General features: G+C 39.4%; 1 protein-coding gene across 3 annotated transcripts in view; it reads right to left on the bottom strand.

Annotated features, from left to right (window-relative positions):
- Positions 1–7,182: 7,182 nt before the first annotated feature.
- Positions 7,183–26,792, bottom strand: part of hppy (MAP4K3-like protein hppy) — a 41,828-nt gene continuing 22,218 nt past the window's right edge. For 2 of the 3 annotated variants that reach the window (XM_065231489.1, XM_065231487.1), the window contains 8 exons: positions 22,000–22,180; positions 21,794–21,929; positions 21,145–21,727; positions 20,884–21,077; positions 20,722–20,816; positions 20,524–20,650; positions 20,330–20,456; positions 7,183–9,768 (listed from right to left, as the gene is read on the bottom strand). In XM_065231489.1, coding sequence (XP_065087561.1) covers positions 9,657–9,768; positions 20,330–20,456; positions 20,524–20,650; positions 20,722–20,816; positions 20,884–21,077; positions 21,145–21,727; positions 21,794–21,929; positions 22,000–22,180 — 1,555 coding nt within the window. In that variant the 3' untranslated portion in view covers positions 7,183–9,656. The remainder of the gene's footprint in view (positions 9,769–20,329; positions 20,457–20,523; positions 20,651–20,721; positions 20,817–20,883; positions 21,078–21,144; positions 21,728–21,793; positions 21,930–21,999; positions 22,181–26,792) is intronic. The other variant, XM_065231488.1, reaches the window with a different exon arrangement.

A 26,792-nucleotide genomic window follows, 5' to 3' on the forward strand; every position in this document is an offset into this window, starting at 1 on the left:
CTGTGGCTTCTGATGGATGGTTGATAGTGCCGGTAGAGATGAAACTTTTGGATTTCCGAACGCAACTACATATGGCCTGCCAAACCAAATACTTTTTGAGAAATTTGGAAAGCTTCTTTGTCCGGAAACACTCGGCAACGGCATTCCTTTACATTGCAGCATAAAAAGCCAAACCCGTTTGTTTCGTCGTCCATAATGATACAATTTGTTTTTGACGTAGGATTACGTCTTTCGACAACATATTGGGGGTGCAATTTCAAAAAACCAAGATCGACCGCGTTACGAAAAGTGGTCAGGTTTTAACCACTTATAACTCTGTCAATAGCGGATGTACATTAATTCTAAACAAGTCAATCGATTGGAATGTCATCTACGATCATGTGCTATAATGAACACTTTATTAATTTTCAAAAGGTCACTATTGAAAATTGCACGAATGTGCAATTGTTGCTATAATAATGAAAATTATCACCGATTGACTGCGAAAAGCGCTTTCCCTAACAAAGATTTAAAAATCGAATTCACCCCGGTCTCACCGAATGGTGTTTATTCAATCACCGTGAGTGGTGATGTCCAGTGGTCATCATAAGCAGCAGTAGCAGTGCTTTCGCTGCGTGGCGTTGTAGATTGTTCTCCAGTACACGATGAAAGGCTGCCAGCAAGCGCGAGCTGCAGCCCACTGAGCAGTCCATTCGCCGAAGAAGGAGGAAGAAGTTGTACCGCTACTTATCGGATTTCAGTAGCTCTTCGTGAGTCGCTGTGGGCCAACTATGCCAAGCGCGTTAACCTCTTTCCAAAGAACATACAGCTCGCCACCATCAAGAACACTTTAATAGCTCAGCATTACTCAACCATCACGACAAAACTGTCCTTTTCAGGTTCACCATAAATTTGTTAAAGAGTATTTTCTGGACACTTCTCGTGTTACCTTTCAAATAGACCAATCTACATTGATCGATTCTCTTCACTGACTTAATTATTATCTGGTTCCGGACAGCACATTCGTTAGACATTTTCCACTTGAGATCCTCGTAGTACTGATTGAGGGAACTTCGCTCGGCGTCCGTCAGCTAAATCTGCCAGGGCCTTCTCTAACATTTTGCACCACTGTAGAGCAACGAAATGTCTCCGATAGACTGGCTGATTGATTCGCCGCTGCCTGGTGCAAGCGTGTTTGTCATCCTAAAATTTCAAAACCAATCAATCAATGAAAATGCTGAGGTTTTGACAGAACTATGCTGTGGCTACCACTGTATTTTACATTTGATCGTCCATAGTAGCGCCAAAAGCATGCCAAGGTGGGATCAAAACTTGACCATCTAAATTGATCAATTATTATTTGTTACATGGAATAGAATTTCAAATTACCTGATTAAATCGTCTGGAAAATTATCAATATTTGCAAAAAAAAACCTGTTTAAAATACTGAATTGCCAAGGCAGGAACAATGTAAAAACACTTAAATATATATCATAACAATGAAGGCTGGTAAGTTACTGTAGTAACTGGAGCACCTAGGTCAAAATAAAATGTAATTTATTTTGAATTTGGAACAAATAAAATCAATATTTGTGGGATTCCCTTTGTAAGCAGTTACAGCTAAATCATCGGCTGAATTAACGATCGATAAACAAACAATCACGGGTCGGTGGTTCAATTATGCAAATTATTTTATCTAAAAAAATACATACGATTTATTATTATCCAATGTCAAGCAACCGGACCTATGTGCCTTGATGCCCTTGATAAACTTCGTTAGTTTTTTTATAATTTTATTATTGAGATAGATATTTAGCACTTGGCTAGATCATCTCATATTCTCGTCGTTAGTGGAGTGCCTGAATTTTTTGAAGCTCCCATTTTGCACGTTTTTTTTTGCTCACGCTGTCCTAAAACTATCCAGAAATGGGTAGAAATAAACAAATGAAAAAATAATTCTAATAGTTAAACAATTTTCAATTTGAAAATCTGCGCTTACAAGTTAAAATCAAAACAATCACTTTTGAATTAAAAACAACCTTGTTGTATCAAATATTTTCGAAGTTAGAATAACGAATTTTTTGATACTTTTAAATTGAATTGTTAACATTTTTACTGTAACAGTTTTCGTTTTTTGTGTGTAGTATAAACTTGAAATATAATACCCCGTACAGATTATGGCTTATATCATGTAATATAGGCTGTCTTGCAATGAGCACCCATACATCTAGTTTTCACTGGAAATCCTATATATGAGTGCTCATTGCAAGACAGCCTATATTACATGATATAAGGGGTATAAGAGGTATAGTATAGTATAGTATAGTATATCTTTTGAATATACATGCGTAGTTCAATGCTGGTTTATCCCACAACAATTACCACGCCCCCAGGTTTGTTTTGGTTGTCAAAAGGATCGTCAATATGATAATAACACTGACAGAATTGATATGGGAATTGTTTAAAAGAGCCGTTCCATTGGCCTTTGATAACACAATTTAATTTTGTAATTTACTTTATTTCACGTAAAATAATTCTCCGACACTTCGGCCATCTGTTGTATTTCTCCATGATTGTTTACTAAAGAAAACATTGATCAAAATACTCTCGCACAAATCGGGTTTAGTTTAAACTATATACTGAAGGTAGTATACTTTTTACACTAAACTACGTGTAAACCTCGCGAATGACAAAAATTATATTATTGTAAACTATCGATGACTAGGGCTTAGATCTAATTTTGGGCCTACTAAGCACAAACCGCCCTTTGCCTCTATTTTTCGAGTGGATTTTTTTTTCACAAAACAGAATGTTTCCACTTAAGTTCATTTTACTTAATTTTGGGTAATTTTGAATTTTGCATCTCACTCTCACTTATTGTCGTCAAAAACGGAACGAGAGATTCGATTTTCTCATGACTATCGTTTAATAAGCTACTAGTTAGTATATGAAATATTCTCAAATTTGAGTCAATTGAACGTAATTTTGGGTAGAATGCTCACGAGTAAGTAATTATTTTTGCCGTTGTCAAATGTAAACTACTGATCGCGCACGGGCGGGATCCCTACGTTGTGTTACGGATATAAAATAAAACAACACCGATTGCTTTGCCGTCCTGCCATGGCAGAGGCAGTTGATACGGTTGATATATATTTATTAGAGTGATGCAAAATTTGAAATTTTCGCTCCACAATACTAAAACGATTCCAAATCGGATCCTGACTAACCTCTCAAATTTTGAACCCATTTGATGAAAAACTGAGATGGCACAAACCATTTGAAGTTTGTATGGGAATTACTATGGTAAAACCAAGATTTTTGTTCATGTCTATCTAATAATTCACGATATCGATCTGCTTCAAAAGCTTTCAACTGTACTTGTAGGAAATTTTTCCAGCTACAACTTTGCTCAAGACCACTTTTTGATTAAATGCAATGATCGAAAGTTATCAATGGCTCAATGCGCTGATGTCTTATGATCATGCTCAATCAACTGCTCAGCAGGCAACATTGGTGTTTCTGGGGCGTTGAATAGGACACAAAAATCATGGCTACTATGTCACACTGCAAAATACAGTGTTGCCTACAGAGCAGCTGCTTGATCATGTCATAAGTTTACCAATCTCTTAAATAATTAATAACTTTTTCCTGTCTCGTTTTACATAGAAACGATCTTGAGCAAAGTTGTAGCTGAGAAAATTTTCTATAAGAATGGCTATCGAACTGTTTCGCAGTTCAACAAGGAAAAAGACTAGAAGGCAATGAACAAAAAGTTGAGATTTCCCATAGAAATTTACATGTAAACTTCAAATGGCTTGTGCGAAGTCTGTTTCTAACCAAATGAGTTGTAAATTTGGGAGACTAATCAGGACCCAATTTGAAACCATTTAAGAACTGTGGAGCGAAAAAGTCAAATTTTGCATCAGTCTAATATTTATTGTTATCATCGGTATCATTTGTATCTGCTTGTGTTAATTTGTGTATCGCCGGTAGGGTAGGTGTACATATATACGACGTATTGTACAAACAACTACTATAAGCGGTTTACCGAAAATAAGCTTATTGAAAGCAACATGGGAGATGAGGGAAAAGAACTTAATTTTGGGTAATTTTTCGGTTCCGTGTATGTTCATCTTAGTGACCGGTTGCTAGTGCAGTTGTTAGTTGTTGTATCTCACAGAAATGTGTCGGTGATGTGTACGTAAGTTCTAAGCCAAGTTTACAAATGAACAAAGTCGATCGGATTCATGTCGAGGTGGTTGCCCAACCAGCGAATTTCAACTGTACACCCCGTCTCCTTAGTTTAGTGCATGTCGTATTACCATAGAGGTAACTCTAAGATCAGAAGGTCCCGGTTCAGCTCTGGTACTCTCTTCGGCCCCAAGCTTATCGATACACCCCTCGAAACATAGGAAAATTCACGAACCCCTCATTTTATCAGCCAAACTTTCATAGCGAGTCAAAACAAACATAGTGTAGTACTAGAATTTCGACTAAAATGGGGTACGTTAATCGATTTGCTTGGGACCAATAGGCTATTCAAGTAGTGAGCCAATTCAAAATCGTTAGTTTCCACTGGTTGGTATTACTCCATCACTGTTGAGAAATGATTTTTTTTCCTTTGGTTTGTTTTTTCCGTCGATCTTGTTTTCCGAGCTGAGCACCAATGCTACCGACGTGCCAGGAAGGCAGCTCCCAAACCTGGACCCTACCTATCGACCCATCAACTCATGAACCGGGGACCAACGGCTTTACTTCCCATCCGAAGGAAGGCGTGATCAGAGATGTTATGCCTCAGAACATCCCGGCGGCGCCGACTGGTATTGAACCCAGGCCTGCTGGGGTGAGAGGTAATCACGCTTACCACTACACCACCGGCGCCGTTTGTTGAGAAATGATGAAGCATTCGGTTTTGATGAAATGATGAAGCATCCGACTCTAATTGATCACTTTAGATGCTCAAGCTTTGAACCCACCATTGCATGCTTTTGGCACTACTGTACATGGATAATCATATGTAAAATACTGTGGTAGCCACAGCATAGTTCTGTCAAAACCTCAGCATTTTCATTGATCCATTGTAAGTTCCCGCTATTTATACACTTCGGAGTGCTGGAACAACCTCCAAAGGCGCCCCTTTGTCAGTCAAAACCGGATTCCTTTGCAACAAAACACCGATAATGTCCATGCATCAGGATCCTAGCCTTAACTGCTTCAAACTAAAGAACGGCGAATAAAAGATCATTCTCGGTGAGCTCAGCCGAGCGCTATTAATAAGGCATACAAAGTAAAATGGACTAAGATTTGTTCCATTGATTACTGAAAAATCCTGTTCCCCTAGTTTGAAGTAGTCAGGACTAGGAATCGTTGGTAGATCTTATATCCCGTAACGTACCACGAAAAGGTGATCTACCCACGTTACGGGGGAAGACAATCAATCCGGGTACGTCTCCACGTTTTCGTTTCTCCTCGTCTTCCGGATAAGGAGAGTGATTGGGGTCAGCTTGTACCGGTCTTTGATTTCGGCTTCGATCATCTTGGGGTCGAAGATCGGTAGGCCCTTGAAGACTATGTACCTTCAAGGGCTTCTCATCGGGGATGTCATGCGTGAAGTCCGGCTTTTTCTTTCTCTTCTATGTCCGCTTCCGGTATTCCCAACATCGGTGGAAAAAGTAGCACACCCATTCGAAATAGGTACACTCCGTCTACCCTCACCATTGTTCTTGTTCTACGCCTTCTCTCGGAGCCTGTTCCAGGAGCACTGCCTTCCCATCACACGATGCGACCGACACTACTGACGATGCAAACAAACGTGCAGTAAGCCTGCGAACGTTTGGAAAACAATCTATAAACTTTTCGAACAACTCGATCGAGCGAGTAAAAACTGAACTGAACTGCTTGACGGTCAAGCAGAGAGCGAAGATGATCGGTCAACGAGCTTAAGTATCTCATATTTATACCTGCTAGCCTATCAAAATTCCCGAACCATTGAGATTCCGTTTACTTACGGTCTTACTTACCTTAACCTTACCAATCAGGCTAAGGCATTGATGTCCTCTACTGTCCGAAGAAGTTGTCTCCACTCTACTCGATCCATGGCCACACGTCGGCAGCCTCTTAGTCTACGAAGCGTCCGCAGGTCGCCTTCTACTTGGTCGACCCACCTTGCCCGCTGCGCGCCTCTTCTTTTTGCTCATGTTGGGTCGCTTTCGAGAACCATTTTCACTGGGTCCTCGTCCGGCATTCTTACGACGTGCCCAGCCCACCGTAGACACCCAATTTTTGCAAAGTGGACGATGGATGGTTCTCCCAGAAGGTGGTGCAATTCGTGGTTCATTCGCTTCCTCCACGTTCCGTCATCCATCCGCACTCCACCGTAGATGGCACGCAACTCCTTCCGCACGTTGGTCCTTCACGAGCATAGTCCAGGTCTCGTGGCCATAGAGGACCACCGGTCTAATCAGCGTCTCAACTTCGTGCGGCGGTGAATTTTATTCGTAGTCCAAAGTAGGCACAATTCCTTGCCATAATGCGTCTTTGAATTTCTCTGATGGTATCATTTTCGGCGACCATCAGTGAGCTCAAATACACGAACCCGTCGACCACCTCAATTTCGTCACCGTCAATCTTAACTCGGGGTGGCAGGCTAACATTGTCTTCGCTATAACTTGTTCCTTTCATGCATTTCGTCTTCGATGCGTTGATGGTAAGTTCAATCCGCCTCTGATGTACGTTTCCGCCATCGTCTCAAAGTTCCGTGCCATGATGTCGATGTCATCGAAGAAGCCAAGAAGCTGGATGGATGGACTTCCTGAAGATCGTGCCACTCGTGTCTATCCCAGCTCTTCTGATCACACCTTCTAACGCGATGTTGAATAGCAGACACAAAAGGTTGAATTTCGGATCAATGACAAAGTACCTAGGTTAATTCTCATTTAAAAAAAAAGAAAAACAATTTATTTCTCGTTCTCTCTATCTCTCTCTCTCTTTCGCTCGCTCGCTCGCTCTCTCTCGTTCTTTCTCTTTGTATTGTTCTTCACCCTCTTTTCATCAAACTAACTACATCGCGCAATCTTCCACCCATATCTGGTATCTTCTCTTCTTCTGTTTTGTTCATATAAATACAAATCAATCGCCGCGTCCTCTGCTGCCCATTTTATTTTTTTTTAATTTTATTTTGACTGTTTTTGTTCGCTTTGTTGCTGCGGCTTCCGTTCAGAAAACAATTTGTATTGTTGTTTCGTAAAAATTATTGCATCACGGTTAAACTTTGTATCTCGAGATAGCTATAACGACATTTACAAGAGTTTCTTGAATATATAAGAGTTTTTGTTGTTTTACAATTTTCGACTATTAGGAATGGAAAGGAAATCATACTTTTTTGTTTGTTTGTTTTTTTGTTTAAGGCAAAACAACGCTCTTGGGGGGTACGGGGGAGAAAGTGATTTTTCGAGCTGTCACTACAAAAATGACAAAACATTTTGTTCAGGAATAATGATCTCGTTTGAGTGTTTGTGGACATGTATTTTAGTCTTGAATGAATGTAAGTTTGTATGGAAAATGTCATCCAACTTCAGTTCAGTTGCGCGAAAGGTACATCTGGATATCAATCTTTGCTTTCTTTGTTTCAGTTTTTTGTTTCGTTTTTCTTTTTATCAGGAATTGGATAAACACGTGTAGAGGGAAATTAACGAACCTAAAAATCACGGATAGCATATATCAGTTAACAGGAATTATAAGAACACATTACAACAAACGGCTTGCTATATGCTCACTTAGATTACTAATATAGGGCTCACAATAAAGCTCTGAATGCTTGAAACAGGGAATTTCAACGTTTTTCATCTTTTTTTTTTGTAGGAAATAGTAGCATTATGTGCGTGTGTGTTAGAGAAAACGAATGCTTTTTGGAGGTTAGAAAACTAGATTTGTGTATATATTTCGACATGCATTTATCGGCCAATAAAAATTAGCAACAAACTGTTTCATGATACGTTTCATCCAAATATAGTACTGCCATCTATGTGTCGCTTTTTTTCTGGCACGTAGATGGCCTCACTAATTTTAGCACGAAATATAACATTAACAGCATTTGCTCAATTATTCCTGCAATTTACGTCTATGTTAGCTTTGGAGTGTAACAAAACTGTTGATCGACATCTATTTAGGAAATCAAATACGTATAGAAACTATTATTTGCTACGTATAAAAAATATCTGAGTCGGCTCGACCTGGTTTAGCATAAAGCTACTTGGAGTAAACGAAATTTACCCCAGTTTGCATTATGCCAAATGGCGCACAGTTTCTTTAAAAAAAAAACGTTACTCGGTTGGCATGATGAAATAGTTTCGGAATGAAAAAGTGCCACATGGGCCCACCTTATGCCAGCGCATAGTTTCCTGTCCCGGTTTTCTGAATCATTGTAAACATTCTGACCTCAAAAAATAAATGCAATGGGTGATCCTTTTTTTTCACAGTATTTATAGTGTCTTAAGATGACTGTTTTATTTTTTGTATTGCTGTTGATGCTAGTGAAAGTGAAACATTTGTTTCTGTTCAGTTAGGAATTTTTATGTATATTGTTTGTGGAGGTGGTTCGTTTGGTATAAAACCTATTGATATAATCTTTCGTTTCGAGACAATTGCATGACAGCGCCCGGCAGCTTTATATCAAAATGTATTATACCAAACGATGTTTGCATGTTTTATTCTGATCAAATTTGTCAGCTTGTTTATCAACGTAGAGAGAAATGTCTACATTAAACCATATAAAATATACTTTTCTTTTTGGTTAGTTTGTTCTGCCATTTGCTGTGTGTTTGTAAATTTATGTGTTTCATCTTTATCTACGTAATCTGTTTGTAGTTTGCTTGATTTTACCTCAAGAAAAGACATAGTAAAATAGTAGATCTGTGACTATTTTCTGTTTGTTGCTTTCTACATATGCATTGGATCCAAATGTTTAATTTTATTAGCTTTCAGTACGGATTTTCTATTTGTTTTGCTGCAGAAGGAACAGAAAATACAATGTTCACATCAAACCATTTAATTTAAAAAAAATGAACTCCGAAGTCAAGTCCAAATAGAACAAATACATAATCAAAATCAAAAAACAACCAAAAGAACACCTAGATCTACCGAATGAAAGGCCGATTAAAATCAATGTTCATACTTAACTGGTAGTGTGTTAAAAACAAAGAGACTATCATACTGTTCCTGCGGTTCGGATAGCAACGATCAACCGTCACCAACCGAACAAAAATTTTAAACTCTACAATCTTACCACATTTGTGAAATGGTTCCAACTTTAGTTTTGTTTATATATATATATATATACTTGATTAATTGTCACCTAACTCGTTCTATCAACTGCACGCTACTTGGCTTACCTCAGTATTAGAATTCAATTTTACATATCTTCAATTTCTATATAAAGAGATATATTTAATATATCTAAACTTCAGTAAGAACGTTTTATTCTTCTGTACACACACGCCGCACGACCCGGTGTTTCTTTTTACTTTTGCTCTGTTCCCAGTTGCCATTTCTCCATCATCTTGTAATCAAACTTGTTCTGTTTACTTTGACTACTTCTGATTTTGCTGTTGCTAAAAATATTACAATGTTTTCTTCCTACGAACCGTACGTACCTACCGCATGCATTAGAGGCGCAGGACCTAATAGCTGGCCTCGTGGCCGGCCACCAAGTACAGGTCGTGGCCCTCCTCGCTGGAGCTCTCCATCGATTCCACCGGCCGCAGAATGCGTCCCTGCAGCATCACAATCCGGCTGTTGGGAGTAGAAAGGTATGGAAATGAATTAGGTTAAAAATCATATGAAATATGTTAAACAACTGGATCCAAAGCACGACAGAATTATTGACGTAGGACGCCGAGATTGTTCTTGTTGCTCAATTCAATAATACCCATAAAATTTGTATAAACAATGCCGGGATTGGGCACCCGATTGAAGCGATTTGGACGGGGAGAGTGGGAATGGCAACTCCTTGTTGATAACATTTCGTGGATAATGGGCGGGCTCTTCTCCCCACTCATTGGGGCATCTTCCTATTTGAGGGCTTGTCTTTTTGAACAATTGTGTGATCATGATGCTGGAAGGAAATTCTTTACTGTCCCGTACATACGTATAGGCGACTTTGCCTATCGATCCATTTTCGGCCTTTCATACAGCGACATGTTGAGGACAATCAGAGGTCATTAAGGTGAAAGTGAATCGGTTCAGAATGACTTACTTCATCAATTTTCTACAAAATAACGCAACGCTCAATCGAAAAAAAAAATATTCCGTGCCTCTAATAGTAAACATATTTCTAAATTGAGAGTATTTCTAAGTCGTGTTGGAAACGCGTGTATTTGTGAAAAAAATTAAAACAATTCAAGTGTGTGTGTGTGTGTAAGCTAATTGAAGGATACGCTGTGAAGTTTCAGACTATTTGATGGAGGTTTTCTGATATATCTGGATAATTTTAAAAATAAAAGGTCACTAGCGTACACAGGAATCTTGTTAAAGAGGGGCAATTTTTTCTTCTATGGTGCATTTAGTCTGGGGATAGGGAGTACTCCAAAGTGCGTGGTGGATGGTGCTGTCCACCCACCACTGTTTCCCTACTGTTAAATTTAGCTAATTTTATCTATTTTTGCTCCGCTGGTGGTTCATCTTCTTCAATGCAAACTGCTCTCAGACAGCCAATGGAATTGACAATTTACTCTCCAGAAATGCTTTGGAACTGTCCTCAGAATTCAATATGCATGAGGTTCTTCTTAGATTTTTATAGAACACTTTAAGAGCTCTTTTGAAATTCATTTCAGAAGTCCACTGGAATTATACTTAGAACACCTTGAAACAAAAATTCCTTTAAAGTTTCAGAAATTTTTCCCGGAATGAGCTAGAAATTATCCTCAAAATTCCCTTTGGAATTTTACTCAAAATTTGATTTTCTCGGTATTATTTTCGAAATTATCTTGAAACTATCTGCAGGATTCACTAGAAATTATTCGCAGAATTTTCATGGAATCATCCCCAGAAATATTTTCTTTTGAAACTGTCCTCAGAATTCAATGCCCGTTGTAGTTTTTCTACCAGAAATGTTCAATTCAGCTTGTTCCTTCATGGAGCAGATTGTTGCAAATCTTACACCAGAAATTTTCAATACAAACTTGCCCCTAGGTAATTTTGCACTGAAAATTTAAGCTGACCAGAACGATGCAAATTTTCCACCGTTAATGTTCAATAAAAATTGCTTCTCCAATATTCTGATTGGTGCAGATTTCCTTTTCCATTTTCCACCAGAAATTTTCAATATAGTTGGCTTCTCCTATCATCAGAATGTTGCAGGTTTTTCACCAAATAAAGCTTGCACCTATTTTCATATTTTTCGTCATATAGCAACTTCCTTCAAATCATCAAAATGGTGCAAATTTTACACCATACGTTATTTTAAAAAAAATTTCGCTATTCAGCAGAAGGATGTAAATTTAAGACCAAAATTTTTCCGTAAAGCTTGCCCATCTGTTCACCATAACGGTGCAGATTTTCCACCAGAAATTTTCAATATGGCTTAATTTTAAATAAAGCTTGTACCTTCATTTACCAGACCAGTGCAAGTTTTCCACCAGAAATTTTCAATAAAGCATGCTCCTCCCTTCACCAGAACGGTGCACCAAAAATTGTCAGTGAAGTTTGTTTCACCATGCACCTTCAGGCTCTGCCTCTTTAGCACCAGAATGGTGCAATTTTTCCACCATACATTTTCAATGAAGCTTGCATTCATCAGAATGATGCAAATTATGCACCAGAAAAATGAATAAATCTTGCTATTACATTCACCACAGTGTTGCGAACTTTCCACCAGAAATTTTCAGATAAATGTGCACCTCCAAATTTTTAGCGTGATTCAATTTTTCCACCGAGTTATTCATTTTGATTAGTCCCTCCATGCACCACCTTGATGATATTTTTACACCAGAAATATTCAATAAGAAAACTTTTTCATTGATTTACCACCACGAAGGTAATTTTTTTTAACCTTAAATTTACCCTCTTCTTTTAACCCTCCATGAACACCCTTGAAAAAACATTACACCAGACATTTTTTGACCAAAAAAGTTCATTGAGGTTTGTCTCTTCATGCACCTTTGTGGCGCGATTTTCAGGCACCATCTCAAAGGATTTGACGCAATAAATGGTTTTCAGAGCCCTTATATTATGAAATAAAGTTATTTTACCTTCAAATCAAGTTCAAGAAACCAAGTTATTTTATATTATTTTTGTAAATGTGGAAATAAAAATCTGATTTATAAAAGGGGGGGAATTGTCCCCACCTTGCCCCACCCTGTGCACGCCAGAGTAAATGGAACCTATTTTAGAAATCACCCACCTTTGCCATTGCTAAATGAAATATTTTTCAAATCAAAAAGTTCCTCAATTTTCACATTTTGTTTCACAAGTATTTGACGATATTCTGCTAAAATTTTAGCCTATTTGATGAAGGCATTGTGTTATATTTTGGTATTTTTAAAGATAATTAGATAAATTTAACTATATCTTCAAATATTGTAGAAATCATCCACCTTTGCTATTGATTAATAAAAAAAAATTAAACCAATTTGATCTTCAAATTTAACAAGTTTTTTCACAAGTATTTGAGTATATTTTTTTTTATAATTTCAGTCTTCTTGATGAAGGTATTCTGATGTATCCGGATATTTTTAAAGATAATTACATTATTCCATGAACTTCGGCAGAACTTCTCTGAACTTCGGAAGGACTTCGCTGAACTCCAGCAGGAATTCCCTGAACTTTGACAGGCCTTCTCTGAAAAACGGCAGGACTTCCCTGAGGTTCGGCAGGCCTTCCCTGAACTTCGGCATGAGTTCCCTGAACTTTATCAGGACTTCCCTGATTTCGAAGAATTGAAATGAAAGTACTTTCCTGAACTTCAGTAGCCCTTCCCTGAACCTCGGCACTTCTCTGAACTTCAGCAGGAGTTCCCTGAACATTGACAAGACTTCCCTGAACGTCGGTAGAACTTCTCTGAGCTTCGGCAGGAGATTTCTTTTATATGGCTTTCTCAATCTAGGGTAATCCAAACAGTCAGTTTTGCATTTCTCTGTTTGCATTACCCTAGACTGAGAAAGCCATATAAAAGAAATCTCCATACGTACCAGTCGAAAAATCTTATAAATCACTTCGGCAGAACTTCCCTGAACTTCAGCAGGACTTCCCTGAACTTCGGCAAGACTTCCCTGAACTTCGGTAGGACTTTCGGCAGGACTTCCCCGAACTTCAGCAGGACTTCCCTCAACTTCAGCAAGACTTCCCTGAACTTCGGAAGGACTTTCCTAAACTTCGACAAAACTTCTCTGAATTTCCGCCGAACTTCCCTGAACTTCAGCAGGACTTCCCTGAACTTCAGCAAGACTTCCCTGAACTTCGGTAGGACTTTCGGCAGGGCTTCCCTGAACTTCATCAGGACTTCGCTGAAGTTCGGCAGGCCTTCCCTGAACTACGGCAAGACTTCCCTGAGCATTAGTGGGACTTTCCTAAACTTGGAATCTTTGAATTGAAGAGGCCATTTCAGTAGTAGAATTATAATAATTATACAAGAATATTGTGTTTACGAATACGGTCAAAATTTCGATACTTCTCATTTTCCTAATTTGCAATGCTTGTTGGTATTGGTGCATTTTGAATTTGGGTGTGGTTCGAACGGGTGTGGATTAGCAATGGGCGATCTAGGATCGAAACACAAAAGATCGATTCTTTTGGTTCGATTAATCGATTTTTTGAATCGATCTCAAACACGACAAAAATCGACTGGATCGATCCTTTTCATTCGATTTTTGTATCGACCAAAAAAAATTCAGTGCATTTGCATTTGCAATTCAATATTGATTTTTTTGTCTTCACCTTTGCACATCACTTGCCTTGAACATAAATTCTGCAAACAACCAGTGTGACAGTTCAGTAGACAAGAACGAGAATCGTCATAGGGGCATATCGGCAGAATAACAAAATTTTCTTGCATCAGCCTGTTTTCCCAAGTTCTGTCGATCCTTTTCAAGCATGGGAGAAAATCTATTATAAATATCCCCATGTATACCCCATTGCTCGAGACTATTTATCAAGTGTTCCGTCAGAGAGGCTATTGTCTTAAACTGGTGAAACCACACAAAATCTATATCGACTCAAATCGGTGAATCGATTATTTTCAAAAAAAATGAATCGATTCGCTTAGATCGATTATTGCCTCAAGATTGCCCAATACTAGTGTGGATTCAGTATCAACGGAAAAGCATTTGCTTTCCCCTTAATAGATTTCAACCGGTGTTATTCAATAATTTCACCTTTTTTATACTGGTATTTTTTTCTATGTCCCGGGTTTGGCTGGCTAAGTGGCTTTTACACAAATAGACATTTCAGTGCCAACATTTCAAAGGGGCGTAATTGCATTTGTTAACAATGGCTTTAGCCGTCAATTTCTCGCGAATAAAAGCTCACTCATGAAAAATAATGACACCAGCAGGTAGAGGAATGTTTCTTCTACCAGCTAGCATTGTAATTTTGGAGAGGTAAGATTTTATTCGCGAGAAATTGACGGTTAAAGTCATTGTTTACAAAAGCAATTACGCCCCTTTGAAATGTTGGCACTGATTTCTCGTTTACTCAGATTTTGACAACCTAATGCATCAGACGAAATTGAGTACGATCGACTCACCTGGTGAGTAAGCTGGAGTAAGCGTGTACTGATCATCCATCAATGAGATGAAAATAAGTATACACTCAAAAAAACCACACACGTCTGATCGAACTGTTTGAACACTTGATATTTCATATGCACAATCACATTTATTTTAAGTGTATTTCACCATGGTTCAATGTGTTCTACACGTTGATTTCTTGTGTTTCAAACTTTGAAATGTTGATAATCTTTCTCTATCAATTCAAGTGTATTGCACTTTGAATCGCACTACTGTTCATAACAGATGGATTTGAAGTGTTTTGCATTTCAATGCTATGTGAAATGCTTGTTCTGCAAGGTAAACATTGAAAACATAAGTTCTTCATACTTACCAACCAGCCTCATATATGAGAACAACCATGGATCAGTGAGATCGAACGAAGACAGCTGCAGCAGCACACCCCAACAGTCCAGGATCAATTCCCAAATCAGACCCATTAATTAAAAGGCATGTGTATGCTCTACCCTCTGGCAGCTTTGTTTATATATTTGTCGATTTAATTTTGAGTCGGTAATATAGAAGTCGATAAAGTAGAATATTGTAGAACATTGAACTATGATGTGCAAAGCTATTGATATCATCATGTTAGGCACATATAATCCAAGTGCGTCACAATTCGAACCAATAGTTTTGAGACATGGTTCAAAGCATAAGATTCACACATGAAATGGATGTGTTTCACAATAAGTGCAAAATGAAGTGTGAGGCACATGCTGATGACGTGTGAAATTTTTTGAGTGTAAGGCCCAGTGCATTTGTCGTCTTTTTCGTTCTCCCTCTGTTTAAATGGTTGAAAGAGGTTACGTCAAACTATCACTCATTTCAACAGACGGAGAAAGAAAGAGACGACAAATTCACTGGGGCTCACCTGCTTAAGGGGGGAGTACACTTTGATTTTTCAAAAAATGCATTTTTTTTTTGGCTTAAAATGTTTCTTGGGATGTATACTTTAATTTAGAAAAGACGCCAAGTCCGCCAGAATATTCCTTACCGCTTTACGAAGCGATTTCCTGAAACATGTACCGGCGCGCTGAGAGAGCATTATTTTATCTTTAAACACGTTTATCTCGAAACGGGATTTTTCAAACTGGTGTGGGTAATAACTCTAACCAGTTATCATGAAATTTGGATATCGCCTAGGATTTTTTGTTCAGAATTAAATTCTGCTTAGAAATACGTATACACATTTTCGATTTTGTCAAAAATTGATTTTTAATCCACGATTTTGCAAGCATTTTTAGGGTGAAAATATGGACTTTTTTTTCCTAAGGCCACAACTTTTGAAAAAATTAATTTAAAAAAAATCGGAATACGTATTTCTAACCCAAATTTCATTACTAATCAGGATTTTTGTTCGATTTATGTTCCAGGATCACATGGAAAGGAGTATTTTCCCACGCCGTTTTTCAACTTCCGCGCGAGGACGCCCGCGCGACCTGGTGCACCGGCCACGGGGAGACGCCAATCGAGTTCAAAAAAATACAAATTGTAGTTCGAAGGATGACTAATAATTGGGTTATAACATATTTGCCCTCCCTGAGTGTTTTATTGCTTAAAAAATTAACGAAAATGCCTTACTTTTTGGACGTTCAAAATGTACTACCCCCTTAAGGACTGTTCATTAAGGCTGTGAACCATTTGCCGAGTTAAATTTAACTCGTGGTTAAGAGTGACATTTCGAAAGTTATTTCTTATGTCTAGATAGAGCTGGAATAAGGGCGAATGTCGCAAGTGTAAACAAACTGAGGTTAATACATCACGTTATACTACTATTAAAATGCTACAAAACAATACTAAAAATGTTTGGACAAATAATGTACTTTCTTAAAAAAAACGTAAAAAACATAAGGGCGAAACCAACTTTTTTTTATTACAAATTGAGTTGGCTCTTACGGCCGCTTCCTCCCATATAAATAGATGGGGCGAAACAGACATATTTTCTCCATACAAGGCGAAAGATATAATTTGAATCTTTTCACTACTCCTTGCAATTACCGGTTGGTAATCAAAAGAAAACAATGTTAATCTGATCGAAATAAGCGAAAACACCCCAACACATGAATTTATTTATCTAGATTCCAACAAACTGCAATAGGTCGATAGTAACAAACCATCAGGAAAAAGAACGTAAACATTGAGGCGAAACAGACAATGTCAAAAACTAGCAGGCGAAACATAGGGGCGAAATAGCGTCTGTGAACGCAGCCGGGCGAATAACCTCAGGGCGATACAAGATACTATAAATCAAAAGGGCGCATGCAACATTTTAATTTTTTTTTTGAGCTGTAAATAAAAATAATAATATTTTTATTTATCTCACCATAATGCTAACCAATAATGTAATAATTAGGAACAGTTCATTTCTAGGAATGGGTTTATAGTTTATATTTTATTTAATAATTTTTTTTTTCAAAACTTCAGATTCATTTGTCTCAGTTCAAGCCCATTGCGACATTGGCCCTAATTTCAGCTCTATCTACATGTTCGAAAATCCCCGTGCTGTCTATCGACCGGTTTTCGAGCCACGGTCGTCAAAATTTAACTTCTTGTCTGTCAGAAGTAAAGGGTGATACGGTCAAAATTTGGTCAATATCAACTTGACGTATTTCTTTCAATTTTGCATTTAAAAAACCTGAACACCCCTCATTTTGAAGGTGTGTGTGTGTAGAATGTTGCTCCTATTTTGATTTTGGAATTCACTCTTCAGTTGTCAAAATGCCGTCCAAGCAAGAAGAGCAGCGTATCAAAATTTTGCTCGCGCATCGCGAAAATCCGAGCTACTCGCACGCAAAGTTGGCAAAATCGCTAAAAGTTGCCAAATCAACCGTTACAAATGTAATTAAAGTGTTTGGGGAACGTTTGTCGACAGCCAGGAAGTCTGGATCGGGGGGAAATCGAAAACCGGAAGCCGCTGAGACGACAAAGAGAGTTGCCGGTAGTTTCAAGCGAAACCCTAACCTCTCTCTCCGAGATGCCGCAAATAAGCTGGGTGTATCGTCTACAACCGTGCATCGAGCCAAAAAACGAGCCGGACTATCGACTTACAAGAAGGTAGTGACTCCAAATCGCGATGATAAACAAAATACGACGGCCAAAGCGCGATCCCGGAGGCTGTACACGACGATGCTGACGAAGTTTGACTGCGTGGTAATGGACGACGAAACCTACGTCAAAGCCGACTACAAGCAGCTTCCGGGACAGGAGTTTTATACGGCAAAAGGAAGGGGAAAGGTAGCAGATGTTTTCAAGCACATGAAACTGTCAAAGTTCGCAAAGAAATATCTGGTTTGGCAAGCCATCTGTACCTGTGGCTTGAAAAGCAGCATTTTCATAGCTTCCGGGACTGTCAACCAAGAAATTTACGTGAAAGAGTGTTTGAATAAACGTCTGCTGCCTTTCCTGAAGAAACACGGTTGTTCCGTACTGTTTTGGCCGGATTTGGCATCTTGCCATTACGGTAAAAAGGCCATGGAGTGGTACGCCGCCAACAACGTGCAGGTGGTTCCCAAGGACAAGAACCCTCCCAACACGCCAGAGCTCCGCCCAATTGAGAAATACTGGGCTATTGTCAAGCGGAACCTAAAGAAGACCAAAAAAACTGCTAAGGGCGAGCAGCAGTTCAAGGCAAACTGGCTTTCTGCGGCGAAGAAGGTGGACAAGGTGGCTGTACAAAATCTGATGGCAGGGGTCAAGCGTAAGGCCCGGCAATTCGGATTTGGAAAAGCGGAAGCCTAACTGAATATTTTTCCTGAATTTTATACTAATTGAACTTGAAAAAGAAATTTAATTTGATTTTTTAAATAAACGATTTCACCGATTTACACGCGTTTTCCCTTGACCAAATTTTGACCGTATCACCCTTTAACCACGCTCGGATAGCAGGGTTAATCAATAACTTTTCGTCTGTCAAATTTTAACCGAAAGTTAAAATAATCCACCAAATGGTTCAGAGCCTAAAGAAAGTGGACACCTGTTTATCAATGGTTTAGGGTAAAGATATATAAAGATAATATAAAGATAATTTATAAAGAGACGACATGTCAAAATTGGAACAAACCATCATCTGTCAAAGTCATAAAAAGCCATTCAAATCGAGCAGAAGACCTGTCAAATGGATGAGATGTCGTTGTCGATGTTCAGTGTTAAAACGTAACGAAAAATTGGGAATTTTCTCTCAGTGTGTAAAAACATTGTTTATTTTGGCGACACACCTGAAAAATAAAAAATAAAAGTGAGAAATTTCGTACGATGGGTTGGATCAGCTTATCAACTCGCAGATTAATTCTGCACAAATGGTTTTCCGAAAAGTTGTCGTTTCGAGAATTGGCAAAAAGCGTAAGATTGTTAAGAAGTTTGGGGAAACGTGTTCTCTTAAAGATTTACCGAAATCTGGGCGCAAAAAGGAGGCATCGGACCAGAAAAGGAGCTGGCAGCAGTACGCCTATTGAAATCGCATAAAACGTGTTTCTTTCGTGAAATTGCCAAACAAAAATTGGACATTAACGTCGGAACTGTTTAGAATATCTAAAAACGTAACAATATCAGAAACTACAAGAAGCAAAAAGCACCCAAAAGGACGGATTCACAGAAAGCCTCTTCGAAAATACGGTCACGGAACTTGTATGACGTTTTCCTTCAAAAACCAAACCGGTGCATTTTGATGGACGACGAGACGTACGTCAAATTAGATACCAGTACACTTCCCGGGCCACAATTTTTCAACGCTGAGCAGAGGACAGATGTGCCTGATGATGTGCGATACATCCGAACCGAAAAATTTGGAAAATAAAAGGTTTTGGTGTAGCAAGCCATTTGCTCCTGTGCTGTGGCTTGAAGAGTTCTTCGTATTTCACAACGGGCACAATCAATGGTGAAAATTACAGAAAAGAATGCATCAAAAAACGGCTTCTAGCCATCTACCGAAAGCATACGGATCTTGCATTGTTTTGGCCGGAAATGGCATCTGCTCACTATGCTTCTGCTACGTTGGAGATGCTCAAGAAGGAAAAAGTCGATTTTGTCGAAAAATTCCACAATCCCCCAAACTGCCCTGAACTGCGTCCTATCGAAAGATACTGGGTTATCATTAAACGGAATCTTAAGAAAGATGCAAGAGAAGCAAGCTCTGTTGACTGCTTCAAGAATATTTGGTCTGCAGCACAACGAAAAGTTAAGAAGAAAGTTGTGCAGAATCTTTTGGGCGGTATCAAGAGAAAAGTCCGAGCGTTCTTCCGAAATGAGAAGTAAACATTCAAACTCACGTGAAATCGGTCATATGTATGTTGATTATCATTTACATAAAGTGAACTTATGAATTTGTTCGAAAATAAATATTTTCCTTTGAGAAACAGGTGTCTACTTTCATTAATGAACAGTCCTTACACTAATGAATTTTCCATATGTGAATTTGGTTCAAAACATCAACAAACCATCGTTGCTTGTTGTCGTGTTAAACCAGTTCTGCGAGCTAGGCAACGATTTTTCGTGTTTGACAGTCACCTTCCCCTTGGAACTCGCGGTGAAATATGCAATCTCGCCCGTGTAAAACGGGCCCCTAAATCGCATACAATCTACAGCAATCTACTCACTTGTCGCTTCCGATCAGCTCGTATATCCGACTGGTATCGGTAATCTCTTGGGTAATCTCACCGTTCCGCAGCGATCTGCCCTGCATGCCATTTTTGTAAAACGCCAACACACTATCGGTAAGACAAACTGCAAGCGAAGCAAACAATTGTAAAACCTGTTCCTAGATAACTGTCAACTGCAGTTCCAATCTTACCTATACTATCGATATTAAAACTAAACTCCAAACGGGAAATATACTTTTTGCTCTGTTTGGGAAAACCTACAACATCGACTATTTGTACGACATTATCGTAACACACTAGAATTGCATCCCGTTCAATCTGCAAAATAAAAAAAAAATAGAGGAAGCATTTTAGACCATGGTCGGACCGGCAAGATTAGGTAAACTCACCTGATGCACTTTAATTGGTCGTAGAGTGTCCCTCCGGTTGATCACCGTGGCCATGCCGTCCATTTCCTCCGCGTTGGAATTGAACCAACTGGAAGCTGTTGAGAATAAAGTTTTCCTATATTATTTACGGCCTTCCTTAGCCAATTCTTCCTCAGCACTTACTGTTGTTGGTGTTGATCAAATCTAGCTTGAGGGTATCGTTCGGTCCTCTCCGCACGTTCACGCACACGATCGGATACTCGAGCTCCGGAGTGATGATCATCTCGAACACGTTCGAGTTCACACCGTAATACTGCAGGTTTCCGGACGGCCAGTCGCACTGTTTCAGCAGCATGAATTTGTTCAGTGGATCGTACCTGTCGACCGGGGAAATTCACGTATAAATTCAAAGGACTTAAACTTGATTGTCAGCGGATATCTTACCACTGCATCAGGAAAATTCCGCTCGGTAGCGAACCACACAGGTATTTGTACCCGTTGTAGGGATTCCGCGTCACGCAGCACTGCGTACAACCTTTGGTGTCCGGCACCTTGGTTGTGAGGGCAAACTTACGCGGGACCAACTTCTCCGGGATCTTCTTCATGTGTAACGAGAAACGATGCGTTTGCTTGGAATGTAGCGCCAGCAGGTCGTGCCGGTACAGCTGCGAGGTTTTCCCCGAAAGCGACATCAGGATGTCCTTGATCACGTACAACCACACGGTCCGCCGGGGATAGAGCTGCTCAATGGCGGCATCGTGCAGTTCGTTCATGTTCAGGTTGAAGATGCCCTCCTCGGCACCGATCAGCAGGTGCTGATCTCGTGTCTCCGGATGGATCCACGACGTCGTACAGTGTATGTGTAGCGGACAGTCGTTGAAGATCTTGGAAAAGCAGGCACCCATGTGAACTTTTGGCGTCGGTGGCAGCCCGTTCGAGACGGGCCGTGGAGGTGTATGCCGCCTGGTGCGGTGACTTCGCTTCGGCGGCACCGGAGGGGTGTTGTTCAGGAGATCCGGTTGGGTTTCTGGAGCGGGCGGGAAAGAAGCAGTCAACGTCCCACACTTCATAATAACTAAGAAATGTTACTCACCATTCTCGTTACCACCGTCTCCATCGCTCAAACTACGCTGCCTGGAAGACTTCTCCAGATCGCTGAACAGTCCCGTCAATTGGTCCATCGATCGCCGTTTGTTCTGCGCTTCCTCGTCACTCGTGCCGTTTTGCTGCTACAAAGTACACATGTTAACTAGGATCGTTGCTTGAACGAAGCCCCTCCCCCCCCCCCCTTATTCTTACCGCATTCAGCTTCTCGAAACGGGCATTCAGGTTATCGATGTCCGCATAGCTCAGGGTGGAATCATCCCTCGCCCCGTTATTGTCGTAGCTGTCACCGGTACAGGAACACTCACCGCCTCCTCCTCCGCCACCTGCCACCAGCAGCGAATCGTTCGGGTTGTTCGACAGCGGCAACGTCCGCCTGCAATGGGTAGGAATCCAAAACGGAACAGAACAGTTCAGAGCCGGGTCATTTCGCGCGGTACTCCGGAGTACGACGAAGTTGGAGAGATGGAAGCCATCCCGCTGAACTCAAGACCCACAAACACGATAGGAAGAAAGGTGATGGTTTTATTTTAACTCTAACAGAAGCAAGCCACCCAAATTGGAAACAATGATCTACTATTACAGTACTATTACTTATGCAGGTTTGGCGATTATTGCGACGGATCATTGATTGCGACAAGGTGGTACAAATACAGAGGGCAAGCAACGAACTAAGCACAAGCGTTACGGTAAGGCGATCACACTGGTCCACAGATTGGGGGGTGCAGAAAATTTGAATTGAGCTTTAAACGGTAATGATGGCTTGGTAATACCGTGCCTTTATTTACAAGACCATCTGAGGCATGGTGACTAGAAGAGCCGATTATCAAGATTATTAATTTCCCGTTTTCCCGGAATTTTCGTAATTTTCCCGGTTGGAATCGAAGAGTTGACTGGCATTTTCCTGAAGACGTGCCCGGCATAGTGATTAGTATCCATGTTGCTCACGCTAAAGGCCACGAGTTCAGATCTGATATTGGACAAGGCACAAATGACTTAAAATGTGTTTATGATTTTCTGTCTGCGTCGGAAATCTTCAACGTTTGTAATATGTTTTAACAGGTTTTAACTACCTTGATAATTCACGCAGAACACTTTAGAGGACTCCTTTGTACGCAAGATTACCCGTAGAACCATTCATCTTTAAAGAGATCGTTTCTAAGTTTCATAAAATTAACAAGAGCTCTTATATTGTCTTGTAATTGTCTTTAAAATATTCTCTTTGGAGTTTAAATGATTCTCCCAAGAGCTGAGGCTTCCTTTTATAATGCTCTATAGAATATTCATACAATTCAGCTCTATATAGGAGAATGAATTTCTGATCAGATTTATTTTGGAGTTATCTTTTGGAATTCTTCTGAAACCTCATTTGAATTTTTCTTCAGATTTCTTCAGCTATATTCATAGTCTGGCGGATAGAATCTCGGGAACCAATTGAGCTGTCAAATAGCGGAACCAATCGAGCAAGTCACGACCAACAACAGAAAATAGCACAGCAGCTCGTGACTCAAGGCTCGCCTACGCAAAATAACACCATCTTTGGGTTGGGGAAAGTTTCCCCTATCCGATGATGCTGATAATTTGCGTTCGATTGGCGAGGAAAGAATAATCAAAATTGTGTTTATAAAAGCTGATAGTACCTTTTCAATTGTTGGTCTATAATATATTGAATTGGTTCCGCTTTTTGATTGATCGAAATTCTATCCGCCAGACTATAAATATAGCGAATATAGCTTCGACCAGTGCTGCCAAAATGGCACATATATTTTCTATATAAGATTTGCATGTTCATTTACTTCCATTTTTTTTTTTTTTTTTGAAAAACAAAATAAGAAATTGTTTTTAACATTTATTAGTGATGGTTTCTAAATTGAATACAGGTACTTATAGCGAATTCGTTTATTATTCAGTTCCAACCTGGATCGGGTATCAAGATTGGGTCTACTTGTTTTCTGACAAACGTCAGTTTGCTCGTTTGTTTTTAAAACCTAGCTCAGGTTGAGGTCCACACTGACAAAAAGTTCGGTTTCGCACTGGGTTGGAACTGGTGTTAACCCCGATAATAAACGAATTCGCTATTAGAAAAGCAATAAAAGCACAATTTGTTTAAATTAAATCAACAACACTAAGATGATAGATGATTCTTACACACACCTTCGTAATGCAGTGTGTTGAAAAAAGGTAAACAAAACATTTACAGCTTACAAAATTATTCTCGGGTGCGATTTTAACGATGCAAATGATATTATTTAAGTAAATATCGACTTTAAAAGTGAATTTACATGAAAGTGAAGTGACTAGTGTGGTAGTGTGGATCTGAGAAGTGAAAGCTAGTGAAATAGGTATTGAAATTGCAGTCCTAAGCAGAACAAGATCGACTGATTGTACTTTTTAATGCAAATATTACCAATGCGCGAATGAATTAATCATTTTGTCAAGCTTCTGCATTCATGTTCCATCAGATGTCACTATCTGTTTTCTTATAATTGTTCACAGAGGACACTGTAGTGCAGAACATGTCTGGTACCTCTATATATGCATTTAGATTAATATTCGTCCCTCCTTTTTTAACATTCTGCACACAAAATAGCTCACCCCTCACAGAATTTTCCGCCGATTTTTATGAACGGGGCGGAGCAGAAAGTATCTTTTATGCAGAATATGCAAAAAAGGAGGGACTTCGAATGATATTCTAAATGCATACATAGAGGTACCTGACATGTTTTGTAGTGTCAGGTACTCTATTTTGTAATCTGTGAAAGAGAAATCACAAATCGAGTGTCATCAAAATACATGACATGTTGAGAGATTGAGGTCGAGAGAGAGAATTTTTTCTCTCAAATTTGAATTTTTTGGCTCTTTGGAGACTGGTAGTAAAGCAGGTAAAACTGTATGGGGATAAATCATTTTCATTTAATTGTAGCTTGTTTAACAATAATTTCCGGGAAAAAAGTGAACGACAAAGTTCCTGACTAATTAATTTAGGTGGTCGTTCATTTTTTTAACCTGAATATGCACCGAAAACGAATTATTCCCACTTCTGTCAAATTCTATATGGGGATTTTTATCACTTCCTACCAGCGAAACAGCGTGTGGAAAATGGACAGACAATATGCTTAATTGGCAATATGTTGGTGGAAAAGTGTTCAAATATGTATCCAGATCTTATTCATACAATTCTGGCCCATTTTCTAAGGTATGTAATTAGTCATTTACTATTTTGTAGGAACATGTCATTCGAACACATACCAGAACACGTTTATTTAATGATTGTGGGGACAGCCATTGTTGCATGGCGTGCCGTATAACCTTAAGCAGATCTTATTATTCAAAAAGACTGAACAAGTCCAAGTGATTGAGAATGTGGAAAAGTTATGACCTGGGTTTTTGTCGCGTTGGTACGGTTCTTCCAGTTGTTGAACTACTCATGCCTCTTTTAAAAACACTTTTAAACTTAGAGAATCACCTTCTTAGGTTCCCGGAGAAGAACCAGCCTTGGGCTGAAAGTCTATTGTAGTATATCCCGTGTCCTTAGTTTAGTGCATGTCGTATTACTCCATTACTATTGAGAAATGATGAAGTATTCGATTTGTTTACAGTTGTCATTCTTGCATTTATCGGTAGGATCTGACTCTAATTGAAAGGTCCCGCTATTTATACCCTTCGGAGTGTTGAAACACCCTCCAAAGGCGCGCCCCTTTGTCAGTCAAAATTGGATTCCTTAACAACAAAATGAAGGAATGGCACCGATAATGACCATGCATCAGAACCCTAGTCTTAACCAGTTCAACCTAGGGAGAAACGAATAGAAGATTAGGAATCACATAGATGAAGACTACACACTTAGAAATAACTAATTTTACACGTGACGGAATCCATCTTTGACATAAAGGATGAGACGTAAACAAACATGTCATGTAAAATTAAGTGCTCCGAGACTGAAAAGCTCGAAAATACGTTTGATTGAACTGATTTTTGCGTCTATTATGACTCAACTTTATGTCAAAATTGACGCTCGTATATGTCAGTCTCAGAGCACCTAAATTTACATCAACTTTTCTAAGTGTGTAACTAACTCATTTTTCCTTGATTCAAGATCATCCTCGGTGGGCAAAGCCGAGTCTTGTCACTATCAACAAGGCATAAAAAGTAACAAGGACTAAGAGGTGTTCCTTAGATTACTGAAAAATCCTGTTCCCTTAGTTTAAAGTAGTCAGGACTAGGAATCAGTGGTAGATCTTACATCCCGTAACGTACCACGAATAGGTGATCTACCCACGTTACGGGGCATAGTCTCCTATGAAAATCTCCTTAATAAAGAAACAACAACCACATCAAGAGCTCCAATGATCCTACTCTTGTAGTCGATGGTGTCATTTGCAAACAGTGACAACGTTCCACCATCTGGGAGATTCGGAATGTCGGAGCTGAACAGGTTGAATAAGATGGGATCAAATATACTTCCTTGTGGAACGCCCGCGCCAATGTTGAAGACACCAGATACATAATATTGGATGATCTTCACGAAGAATATTGAAAGACCATATTGATGCAATGTGTACATGAGATCATCATGCCAGACATTATCGAACCAGCTACTACTTGTACTAATACTCGACTTACAAGACACTGAAGAAGTCTACACATTGTAGACGAAAAACGCGTATACCTATGTCAAAGATAAGCAAATAAGGTAGTGGAATTAAATGGAAATTAATAATCTCTCTCTCTCTCTCTTTCTCTCTCTCTCTCTCTCTCTCTCTCTCTCTCTCTCTCTCTCTCTCTCTCTCTCCATCTCGGATTTGCGATTCCACAATGCCGTCAAACACCCATTTCTGGAATCTACATTCCGTACCGGTTCCGGAAATATCCATATTCTACGGTATTTATCCAGCATTCACAGTATTCTAGAATATCGGAAGTCACCATCTTGAATTCCAAAATGGCGTCGAACATACATTTCTGGCATCTACATTCCGCACCAGTTC

This window comes from Ochlerotatus camptorhynchus, unplaced genomic scaffold (assembly GCF_037179485.1).
Source record: "Ochlerotatus camptorhynchus isolate MF236.1 unplaced genomic scaffold, CSIRO-AGI_Acam_v1.1 ptg000357l, whole genome shotgun sequence".
NCBI lineage: Eukaryota > Metazoa > Arthropoda > Insecta > Diptera > Culicidae > Ochlerotatus > Ochlerotatus camptorhynchus.